The sequence below is a fragment of the Betta splendens genome, chromosome 10, assembly GCF_900634795.4.
Source record: "Betta splendens chromosome 10, fBetSpl5.4, whole genome shotgun sequence".
NCBI classification, from domain to species: Eukaryota; Metazoa; Chordata; class Actinopteri; order Anabantiformes; family Osphronemidae; genus Betta; species Betta splendens.
This window is the reverse complement of record NC_040890.2, coordinates 11976078-11988909: the sequence shown is the minus strand read 5'-3', so window position 1 is coordinate 11988909 and position 12832 is coordinate 11976078. Positions and strand designations below refer to the sequence as shown.

General features: G+C 45.9%; 1 protein-coding gene across 1 annotated transcript in view; it reads left to right on the top strand.

Annotated features, from left to right (window-relative positions):
* Positions 1-12832, top strand: part of LOC114863910 (dedicator of cytokinesis protein 2-like) — a 60041-nt gene that overhangs the window by 14190 nt on the left and 33019 nt on the right. The window contains exons 24-26 of the mRNA XM_029164435.3: positions 81-187; positions 8921-9063; positions 12564-12659. Of these exons, the coding sequence (XP_029020268.1) occupies positions 81-187; positions 8921-9063; positions 12564-12659 (346 nt within the window). The remainder of the gene's footprint in view (positions 1-80; positions 188-8920; positions 9064-12563; positions 12660-12832) is intronic.

The following is a 12832-nucleotide window of genomic DNA, read 5'->3' as shown; positions in this document are numbered from 1 at the left end:
GAACGTGCACCTGTAGCACTTTCCGCGTGGTGATCTTGCTCATTTTTGATTCCTCCCCCCTTTTTGCTTTCTCTCCCCAGTCAGTTGCTGCATGACTTTTATTCCTGCATCCCCCCTGAGAAACTCCAGAAACAGAAGGTGTCCTCCATGACAGAAATTGTCAGCAGCCAACTCTTTCAGAGACAAGGTACATTTTTCCAGTTACAGACCTCAACTTTTACGTGCCAGCACTGGTTGTTATCGACGTGCCGGGTATGAAACTTCTGCCAAACCGTCCTGCTGTAACATATTGTAGCACCTCATAATTAGCATTTAAATTATGACATGGATATTTTGCCAAATAATTTCCCCTCATGGACAATTTTTTATTCAGAAAGTGAAAATAATATGTAGATTAACTACTCTTAACACATAATTACAGCACTGCTTTATTCACATTCACTGATTCCAAAATCAATGCAATGGAGCCTAATCACAAACCATTTAGCAACAACAGCAGCATGAGTAGCACCTATTGATACACTGCCCTATTGTTGGTACAGGTCACTTCAAGCCTCTGCTAAAATAACATCACTGTAAACTCACTGTAGTCGGGTATTTGATGGTCTCCTAAAATCTGTGTGTGTCTCTGCATCCAGACTCATTGTTTATTGCAACAGTGTTCAGGCCTTAGTGTTTCTTGATAGTAAATATAGAGAGGGATAATTGTTCTCTATATTCAAGTCATAAATGTTACCTGCTGCCCGTCAGAGGGGAATGAAATGATATCTCTCTGTGTGTAATGGAGATAAGACAGGAAGTGTTTTCAGACTGCTGCTTTTTCATTATCATCAGTTTGTCTCCTTTCTCACCACGTGTGCTCCCCTTTTAAACGATTCTCCCCGGATTTGTAATAATTGCCAGCAACACATGATTTTATCTGCATCAAACCTCTTATAATGTGCACTAGACATCGATGGTCACACGCGCTGCACTTAACCAAGTCCGGCCCCGACTCTCCGGTGTTGTGGCTCTAATTTGGGGCTGCTCCAGTAAGCGGTGGTGTCCCTGCAGAAGCCCACGTGACGGCGGAGAGAGTGCAACCGATGCTGTGTTGTTGTAGAAAACGCACTCAATAATGAGGCTTATAATTAGGCTTCTGAGGCGCAAGCTGAACAAATGGGACTAGGCTGTGAGTGACTGTGGTGGACCAAATTCGGTTTGCGATAGAAATTGACCCGAGTGGGACTGAGATTGGATGCACGCTGTGCTGCGCTACTCGGATTCAGCCACATCATTGACACGCTCCACGTGCGCATAAATGCAATCTCGCACACTGCAAACATATTTGTATTTTACTTGCCCAAGAGTCACTAATGATGCTCTATACTGTACGGGCATTTTATTGTTTGTGCAGTGGTGCGTGTTTAACGGGTGTGTGCGTTGCCTTGAATGTTGTGTTTTCCCAGTGTAGCTGTGGATCCACTCATCAGTCAGTTGCTACAGCCAAGTCAGTAACCGATCCAGGATACGGTCCTTTGCTATTGATTCTAGCTGGAGTGATTGATTCCCCAGGGCCCCAGATGACAGACCTGGCCCTCTGGCTGGCTGTCAACAGGCTCAGAGTCACACTCTGTCACCAGTAGAGGATGGGGAGAGGGTGGAGAGCGAGTGAAAGTAACGGGAGGCGAAGTGATGGGAATGTCAGGGAGAAAAAGCAACAGCGGGATAAAGAGAGAAAGAGCAAAGGAATGTAGGACTGTATGACAAAATGCCGCCTGTCAGTTCTGAAAACAAAGACGTTAGAATTATCAGACGCTATGGGAAAATTAGGCCCTGCAGGGATTTAGAAACGTGATTCAGAGTTTGAAGAAAACGCCTCACATGTAAAATGATTCAGGCTGAGTCAGGTAGATTTGGACGGCAGACTAAGAACGGAGGAAGACTGTGGAATCGTAGATTTATAGAATAGAAGAATTTCTAAAAACAGGAAGAGAAGCAATGAGATGAGGTCTTGTCAGGAGGAAACGGCCAGAGGAGAAAAAAGAGATGAGACATGACAGGAAAACTGAGAGCTGGCGCTGGTTTTAGGGAGCGATTAAAGTTTCACATGAGTAAACCTGCAGAGCGTCGGCCAGGCCCTCATCTGCGTCCCTCTCACGGTGCTTTTACATCTATTTGTTCATATTTCACATCGGCCTGTTCCATCTCTGTCCCCGCTTCGCCGAACGGGGGCTGACACTCGTTTAATTGAGATGCATTTTAGCGTCGGGGCGCTCAGGACGCTGGCGCGCTAGGTTTCTATTCACCCAGCAGGCTGAAATATGCAGCAGGGCTAAATTATATATTTATAATGGCTAATGGCTCCTGGTGTCCTATCACTGTACAGCAATACATATTTAATAGCCCCGCCTGTCTGTCTGACTGTATGAGACGACCTGCCACGCGCACTCTCCAGGGATAATTGTTGAGCCCCTGAGAATAGAAGTTGGGCGATGGAAGAGAAAAATGCTAGTATCACGTAATTATTAGGTCTTTATTAGAGAATAAACAATAATTAATACTACTAGCATATGGGCAGGTTGAACTATAAAGACACAATTAATAATTTAACTATCCCTTGTTATTTATTCATTGTTTCAGCAACTCACGCCTTTATTACAGGATTCCTCACAATCCGCTGAGCCCGCTGTTTCTATTAGTCTTCCCCAACTATGTCTGTTTGTGAGTTTATGTCCAATTTCCTGGTTTTGTTTGTCCACGTGATTGTTTTTTACAGGACTAGTCTCCTCCATGGAAAGTGTCCTGTTGATTTTATTCAGCGCATACTCCTGTCAAACATATACAGTACAGAGAAATAATGGCTCAGTGCTCAGATACACATGCTTCCTGCCACACAGGCCGATCCGGGATCAGATTTAATTTAGGTACATTGTGGCTCATTTTAGGCAAATTCTGCTGTCGGGCAATCACTGACAGATTGAGAGCATCAACACTGATAAAGTAGGGAAAATCGGGAGATCAGAGAGCAGAGGGGCAGAGGATGAGTCTGTCATTTTGTTTGCCCACTCATTCCCCAAAGCTGGTCAAAGTCCCTGATTCAATCCGCCGCACCCCCTCCTCCATCTGTACAGCTGGTGAAAAGGCTGCACCCGCCTTGTAATACATATTAAAAGGATTAAAGGGGAACCTGCATGTTAATGGTGTGTATGAGCGTGGCGCGATGTAGCAATGCCCTATAATGCAGAAAACCAGAGAAGCGGCCGCCTCTGTCACCGGTGCAAAGACTTTTTATTTATCGGGTCAATTTACATAAACAGCAGCGGCGTCATTACCTAAATTGCCGGCATTCGCTGAAGTGCGGTTTACAGTATTGTTAACAGTGTTCGCGCTCTATAAAATCTATATTTCCTCTGCCCTGATTACTCCACAGATGCACGCCTGTACCCTGTGAATATGAATGAGTAATGTACTGTACAGTTATTATCGTCAGGATTTAATCAGCGCTGAGTGATTTCGATTGTCTCCGCACCAATCAGCATTAGTGAGAGGTCACTTAAGGCCCCAGTTATAATCATGCTCAATGGGATTTTCTACCTCTGGCTACTAGTGGAACGTAGCTGTGCCTTTAAAACTCTCATCCTGTGTTTATATTTCACTTTAACTCCCATCGCAAACACAAAAGGAGATTTTATTAGTGTAAAATGGCGTACGGCAGCGCATGTGCATTTATTATGTTTCCAGTCATATTTAACTGCGCTTGTTTTAGTAATAATTTAAAAGTGCTGCTCAGTTTGTGTTGGTGGCTGTGTGAACCAGATTTGTAGTTGTCTAGCAAGTCGTGTGTGTTTCTCCTCTTTTGTCACTTTTATATATTTTATACAATATATATTTAATATTTTTTTACAGTTTGTTGCTTTTTTCGTTTTCTTACACTCAGGTTCTTAGGATATTGCTGTAAGTGCAGAGATGCTACTCACAAACACCCAGTAAAACCTGTCTGTCAGACTTGACGTGGCAGAATTATGAATTGAAATTGGATCCAGTAAATAGTGTGTGTTTGTGTGTCTGGGGGTTTGACACCAGATGAGTCACCTGCCACAAGTGATTTTTAACCGTTTTACCGTCTTGACTCAAAATAGCTTGGCTTCGCTGTAGCGGGATGCTTGCAGATGGTTAATAAGAGATGGTAGGTGCTGTCGTTCAGTCTCCACGGGAACGACAGTTTGGGAGGTTGCAGATGAAACGGTGGCAGGAAACAAGGATGGATGAGACTAATGGAGCAATGTGAGCGGAGTTTAATCATTTTGGGAAATGCCTCACTCTCGCATTCTCTCCGTCTCATTTGTATTCCCCTCCGTGCTTGTGTCTGTGGGGCGGTCTCGATGGAGACACGGCAAAGGGACACAGCGGTCAGTGTATTAACACACTTAGCCGCTAATTTGTTTGGTGCAGATGCTTGAGCGTTAACTGGAGACGGGAGACGCCTGACGGAGCAGCTTGATGCTGTCGATACGAATCGGTTTCACATGTTCAGCAAAAAAAATTTCTAGCATTGTTTAAATCTTAATGATCCCCGCTGGGAGGCCCGGGCCATTATACAGCAGCCGTGACAACAGTGCAGAGCATTGATATTATGACACATTATTGCAACAGCCGACTAGCTAGGAGGTGATGTTTGACACATTGTGCATAGACATTTTCCCCTTTACTCAACTGCAACAAACACAAAATGAATTTCAACCCCTACTGTAGAGCAGATAAAGGGTTTACCCACAAGCAGCAGCTTCATGATAGATTGAAGGCAACAGGGAGAAGTCCTCCCATCAGTCAAGGTGTGGGACGCTCTGCCACAAGGCAATTATCTACCATTGATCTGCCTTGGTTAAATTCATTAAAACACTGTAACAACTAATGCTCCAGCAGCCACGTAATTGGTCAGTCAATTTAATAATCACATTGAATACAGGGCGGAGGCAGAAGGCAACGATGAGCAATTAGCGGGTGACTTGCAGCCGCTGACTCAGACAGGTGACAAAGGAGAAAAAGGATGATCTGAACTGTAGCTGTGGCATCTACTTCTACAGGAAGTGTTTGTTTTTACGGTCCGACAGGATTAACGCGTCGCTCCCGCAAGACCGATGAGCAGATATCAGCACGTAGTGTAAATCTAGATTGTTAATGCTTTGTTTGGACGGCGCTTCCCGCCTGCAGTACGACTGTGTAATGGCGTGTGTGCATTCAAATGCGTGCGGTTCTGCTGACAGAATTTGTTCCGCGCCAGGTATTTATCAGCATCCTCGCAAAAACCACCAATCATCGTCCGCCGGCGCGCTCCATCATCTGTAAGTTACGAGGCCGTGCTTTCAGGAGAGCACTTATTCATACGCAGCGAGACGCTTTTATACATTTTTATTAAAAAAACACGATTCCAGTAAAGTATTGTAAGACAACTTTCTTACTTTTACAAATCATACATGTCCAGTACATTTCTTTTTTAACCAGCGCTTTGAAAACGAGCGAGGCGCAGAGAGCGGTAGCTGCGAGCAAACGGAGCGAATGCAGATCTTTACATTTAAAACGGAGCAGGGCTGAATTGGGGGAAGGAGATGAATGTAAAATCTAGGGAGAGTGGACGAGCGCAGACACCCACAGTGTCCAGTAAAGATGGAGAACCTGCGGAGAGAGACGTTCAGTCATCACAAAGCAGAAAGGCACTTGGCTCGGGCCCAGACCCCGCTCCGCTTTAAAGAATCACCTGTCGTCGGTCCTCCAAACTTCCTCATTTTCATGATTTCTGCCTCCTGGAAATGATGGAGGGTGGAGAGAAAGAGGGGGACGCGTAGACGCGGTGGAGATTGCATCTCATTATCGTGTGCTACAGTTGATTGTGTTTGGCTGTCGAATAAAAAAAAAACCCAAAACGCTGGAAGCGAGGAGGATGAGCTGGCTGCCGAGCTGTCGGCGGCGCTCCGTGCAGTGGCCTGCCAGCGCTGGCGCCCGCCCGCTGCCGCACGCTTGGTACCCCGAACACATCGCCGCACTCTCACACTGACACAAAGGTGTTCCGGCGCGCGCACATCAAATAGCGCCGGAGCGCCACATTATACGCAAAGAGAGCAGCACTCGCACTGTGACCCACAGATGTGCATCGGGTAATAATCACAAGATGAGATTATGTGGATAAATAGACATTTGGATTGAATATATATATATATATAACGTCAGCGTCTGTTCTCAGGCCGGTCTGTTACAAAGGAGTTTCTCACGTGCTCCAGCGTACGGAGCTCTGCAGAATTATTTGAGATTATGAGATGCGGGCCATAATTGGGGTTAGCCTGCCAATCCTGGATGGAGGCTGGACTCGAGCTAGCGCGGAGCTGGAGCACTCGCTGTTGCAGGCCGCGGGACTGTGGACGCGAGCTGTGGGCTCACAGGTAGCTCATTAAAAGCTACGTTTGGGGAGTCGGGGTGAAACAATGTTTTTTCGCACACATTTGCTGGAGAGAAGAGGTTGGAGTGATGCTGCAGGGAAAGCGGCGACAGGGAGAATAGGGGGCCGTGAGGGAAGGCGTGGAGCATGTTGGCGAATAAATCAAAACAGAAGTACAAATAGAGAGCGCGGATGAAGACAGTGGGATAGGACGCGAAAGGCAGCTGCAGAGAGGAGAAGCAGGAGCGCATATAATCCCACAGGATGGTGCATTTGCATCAAGACAACAAACTAGGCATCTTGGCTAAGACGTTAATCTGATTTCGTCAGCAAGTAACAAGAGCGACACGAAACACCTCTTTAGAGATGTGAGGAAGCTCATAAGCTCCAGGAATGGATCGTGGACCCTCTGAGGAGTCGTCACCGCTGGTTGGTTCCAAGGACCCTCTGCTGATAAAAACACACAGGTCTGACTTGAACGGCCCTTTGAAGGAACGAACTAGCTGCTTCGTTGCTGGTGCTCCTACAAGATTTATACTTCATAAAGAAATGTCTGAAAGCAGCTACTGTTCAGGCCCAAGCAGCGGATGTTAATATTGTTGTGGCGCAACGCTGCAGACCTCACATTAGTAACTGACCAGGAGCCACAGGGTCTGGAGAGAACCATTACGGAGGCCGTGCACACACTGCTCCATCATTTCTGCTCCCATTCAGGAGTTTCCAGGTGTGATTAGAAGGGAAGGGCACTGGAAATGGAATCAACGCGGGCCGTAAGCAGCCCGGCGGAGCTCGGAGCGCCGGAGGAAGCTGAGGATGTCAGGATGCTCATTGTTTCTGAAGGTTTTATGAATTATAAGAGAAAAAGCGGCTGACTAAGGAACATTTTTCCCCCTTTACAAACACAACGCGATCAGGAGACCATACGTTATGTGGCGAGTCTTCACAAAGCATGAAATGGGTTATTTTTCCATCACTGTTCAAATATGCACGCTCCCACAGTGTCAGCAGGTCCTGTAGGAAGCGCCGCCACAACCTGCAGCTGTGGACTATGAAATTGCAGCAGGTCATAAAACAGAATCGAATGTGTGAGTGGACCCGCTCCTGTACCTGACTGACTGGTGCTGAACGTCCGTTTAGAGAGGGACCACAATCCCAAACCCCCGAAACTTGCTGTCATGGTTATATTTTTATTACGCCGGACTCCTGACACAGTGGAAACAAAACAGCCCTCTAACGTCTCACTCATCAGGCCGCCCTGTCTCTGCTCCACTCTCGGCCCAGAGACGTGTGTTGTACACAGGAAGACGAGCTGCTTTTATTTGTCAGATCAATAGAAATAAAGCAGCGTTGCTCCGGGGTCACATCACGAGGCAACGGTCATTCATTCTCCACTTGCTTCCCCAACACAGCTGATATGGAACAAGCCATTGTTCTCTCTACTGTATCCGAAAGGACAAGGATGATGAGTTCCTGCTTTGATGGATTAACCAGGTTTGGCAGTGGTGTCTACTCACATGCAGCTGTCAGCATCTGGAACGTAGAGGATGGAGACTGGAGACTTTGATTCTGCTCATCCAACACAAGCTACTTTGTTTGTCATCCGATTTTTCCCAGTGCCTTCCCTTTCTTGTTAAATCCTCCGTCTCCTCCTCCACGCTCGGTTTTGAGTCATGGAGCCACTTACGCATCCCCGCTCCTCCACCCCTGCCCATCAGTCCGTTTGCGCGATGGCGCGGGCGTTGCGATGACGGCCCGCTCAGCGGGCGCGCGGGGCTCAGTGCACTTAATAATGTAAGTAATGAGCATCAGCCCAAATGAGCTTTTAATGGGCCCTTTCCACCTGCGGGTAGAAGAGAGGGATGAGGCAGAAGGAGGGAGAGCGACGAAGATAATGGAGGGACAGGTCAAGTTAAACAAGAGTGGAAAGATCAGGGCAATAACGTTTCTATTACTGTTTACACACGGCGCAACTGGTAAATAGTTCCGAGTCACATGTTTTAGGAGAGGAGAAGAAGAGTCAACAACTATACTGTGGCCCAATCACAATGAGAAGACATGTTATCTGCTAACGCTAATGTTTTTCTCCTCGACGCATCTTCCACATGTTTTTTTGGAGCGTGTCCCAAGATCCATTAGTGGCGCGGTCACAGAAGCCCACGAATTAAGTGAGCGCAGGACGTGGGGCTGCGCTGATGGATGTGTTGACTGTGTGGTTGACGGAGCAGCAGACAGGCGCGCAACTGTAAATCAGCACTTGATTGATAGGCGTCCGTCGCGTGGGCGGGGGGTCCGGGTTGAGTCTGACTCCCCCCCGGTGCAGCAGCGTCTCCACAGGTGCTGCACCAGCACATGGGAAAGGACTAAGGTTTCTGCTGTGAAGGGTTCACAAAGAGAAAGGAACCACAAATATAAAAACCACAGAAAAACACCGCTATGATAATTTACTAGCTAAAAGTTACCCCTCAAGACCTTGTTGTACCTGACCGCGCGTGCTTTTTACTCTTTCAGAGTGCCGCGACGTGCTGTTACCCATGATGCTGCGGGAGCTGAGTGGAGCGCTGGCCACTATGGCTGACGGACCTTACGACGACAGGAAGAACAGCCTGGAGCTGCTCAACAACATCCTGGAAGTCCTCAGCAGAGGCAGCATGGTGAGACGCGCAGGTCCTTTGCAGTCATGTTGATGTTCGACGTAAATTGTGCACGTTAACAACATGCTAGAAGCAGACTATGCAGATATTAACACAGCGAGTCGGTTGTTTATCTCCCATGGCCCCCAGCCTGTACCTCAGGGCGCCGTGTCGCCTTGTTTGTGTTACTTTACACCTTCCTTCATTTGGAGGCTTTCCGTGAACTGCTGGTTAGTATGTAGACAGCGTTTTCAGTCTATTGTGTTTTCCAACAGTGGCTGTGACTGAATTGCTTGTGTGTGTCTATGTGTGTTTCATATAACAACTACCTGCGTTTCCCTGAGTTGTAATCAAACGTTAGCGGGGCGAGAAAATCAGGCGCTAAGTGGACAATTGAACCGCACTGGACGTGACTCATTGCGATGCTAGTTCAGTGCCCGTCTAGACTCCGTCAGCATATAGACAAAGAGCAACAGGTGTGGTTAGTCAACACTGGCTGGTGGGGACGGAGCAAAGCCATCAGCAGAAACGGCACACAGTGTAAAGGTGATCCAGCCCCCAACGCATCAGCGGCGTCTCGCCAAAGGGCCTTTAATTGCAGCCCAGTGCTGCTGACGGCGCGCTGGGGCTTTGAAGTGAAGGTACGGCTCTTTCTTTCCGCTTTATTTATCTGGAGAGCGCTAACGAAGCGCGAGCCAGGAGTAGAGAGACAGTGGGAGAAATAATGAACGGCGCCGGGTGTGGAAGATGAGGTAAATTTGCGTCGGTTGACATTAGACATCACAAAGGGGAAAAGGGACGTCACAGAAATTCTGAATATGAATACTTTTGGTTTAGAAAGACTGAATAAGTGTCACTAAACACAGACCATTTAGTCTTCATGTAGGTCTGCAAATTAAAAGAATTTTGCCTAATAACACTCAACAGGTTCTGATTTAATTGGTTGCATCTAAACTATATATGTATGTATATTAAAGAACATAAAAGTCTAACCTGTTTGTGTTAGTATACTGTAAACTACAACTACAGCAGTTCTGCTGCTATATTCTGCACAGTTTTGTTGTTTGTGAATGAAACATAGATGCGTTATCTGGGAAACTGTGAAGAAGATGCTAAATAAAAAAAAAAAAAAAAACGTAATGAAAAATTTAGTTCATTGTGGAAATGAAACATCAGTGATTTGAGTCAAACACAGGAGAAGAGATAGGAACGAGAGGAGAGACGCAGGTGATGAGCGACACCCTCCACCTCCTCTTCCTTTGTTTTCCTCCATCTGTGTTTGCCTCTGAGGATGGTGCCTAAATAATTTGTTACAGCACAGATGTCTCTGCGTTAGATGGAAGAGGAGACACAATAGAAATTTGTTGGTGTCCGTTGGGGAGTTTGTGTTGAAGTTATAAGTAAGTTGTGTGCGTGTGTGATAAAGGAGGAACAGTAACAGAGGAAGACAGACAGACATGGCTCACCAGAGCTTTCCCATTTTTCCCCCTATCCCCGAACCAGGTTTTCAGTTTTTTTTTTTTTTATATCCTGATGCCTGCAGAGATGATAAACCAGCCAGGCTACAGTTTGGAATAAATGAACAGAGTATCGACTGCAATGCAGGAGTGAGTAGGAGCATTGTGTCTTATCGCTCTTCTCCCTGCGACGGCTGTCTGAGAAACACTTTCCAGGAGACCGAACACCTACAGTGAGCCAGAAAGGCAGAGGCTTATTTAGAGTTGTGTGTGTGTGTGTGTGTGTGTGTGTGTGTGTGTGTGTGTGTGTGTGTGTGTGTGTGTGTGTGTGTGTGTGTGTGTGTGTGTGTGTGTGTGTGTGTGTGTGTGTGTGTGTGTGTGTGTGTGTGTGTGTGTGTGTGTAAGCTGAGGGTAGTCTAAGAAAAGAGCAAAACACACGTGGCCCGTGAGTCAGTGCACCTAAGGTGGTGCAGCCCTGCTTGATTCCCATCATCTGCCCTTAACCAGCAGATGCACTAAGACAACTAGAGGGAGGGAGAGAGAGAGATGAACTTTAGTCCTTTTTACCTACTTAAGTTATTTCTGGATCTTCATTTTACTACGCTATCACACTGTACATTGAACAAATGTGTGCATATGTGGGTCAGACGCACACACACACACACACACACACACACACACACACACACACACACACACACACACACACACATCCTTGTACTTACGTTGAAGTGAGGACCTCCATTGACATAATGCCTTCCCTTCCCTTACCCTACTCCTAACCATCACAACTAAAGGCAGACGTGTAACCTTCACTAATCTGACCCAAAACTCAATTCTAACTTCAGCCCTAAAATCACATCTTAACCCTCAAACAGGCCTTCAAAGAAGTGAGGAACGGCGAAAATGTCCTCACTTTGTCAAAATGTCCTCACTTTGTCAAAATGTCCTCACTTGGGTAGGAAAAAACGATTTTTTGGTTCTCACTTCGATGCAAGTGTACACACACACACATCCTGCAGCGGTAAAGCCAACTTTTATTTTGATGTAGCAGATGCTCCAGTAACTTACTGCTCACAGCCTGAATCATCTTCCATTGACTGATTCCACTGTTACTGTACATTGAGTGTTTGTGTGAGCGCACACTTTTGTGTGATCCAACCTTCACAAAGGTGCCCGCCCAGTTATCCATGGGTTTTATGCATGGCTGCTCTAGAGAGAGGTCCTTGTCCTATTTTTACACGCGTGTTATGATTCAGGCCCATATTCACTAAGTAAAAGGGAAAATGGTCCACATGCAGCTGGACATGAAGACTCTATTTAACTGAGATACTGTATCTTTAAAACAACAACTTTGATTTTTTAATAACGAAATGGTGACAAGTTCTTGAACCATTGAGATAAAAAAATGTATGCATCAACTTTCTAAATTCTATTATATATGTAACATTGATACGTATGAAGAGTTTTATATTCCAAATGTATTTGAACAGTATATGTATAACATCCATCTTTAGTTGTCTACAGATTTCTTAAACGAATCGATACTTAGTAGGAAATACAGATTTGATTTGGGGCAGTTTACTGAAGAAAAACAGACTGGAGAAACAGGCAGACTTTTAAATACATCTCGTCCTCTTTGATCCCTCTGGGTGAATTCAGGACATGACAGAAAATGGCTTCAAAGTGATGAAAAGCGCAGGGATAGAAAAGCAAGTGTGCGCAGAGAAAAGGCACGTTCACGTGTCAGAAGCCCTTAGTGGTCGAAATGTCCACGTCGTAAAGGATGAGCTCTGGTGAGTCTGATTTCCTGGAAAGTCACCACTTTTTGTAATTCATATTGTTTCATCTACCAACTATTCTCCAACATGGAACACTGTGTGTGTGTGTGTGTGTGTGTGTGTGTGTGTGTGTGTGTGTGTGTGTGTGTGTGTGTGTGTGTGTGTGTGTGTGTGTGTGTGTGTGTGTGTTTACAGGAGATCTGAGTCCTTTGTCCTCTTCATCCTCCTCTGTCATTCAGCTTTTTTTAAACTCCTGTCTGTTTGTTGTTGTTGTTTTGCACAGGGGGAAACATTTCAGCATATTCAGGACATTGCAGTGTCTCTGCTCAGGATCATCAACCAGACCGTCATCACAATGGGCCGAGAACATGTTCTTATCGTGAGTTATTACACAAAGTTTTTTTCTTTTTCTGCTCTCTCCTTTTGATCTATAGCTAAAAGACGTATCTTTTTGCTTCCTTTGTCATTTATTGTTGGTTGTGTAAAAAGTAGCTCTGCATTCATATTTATCTGCTGTGCATTTTTATACTGAGACACAAAGTATGTCGACAT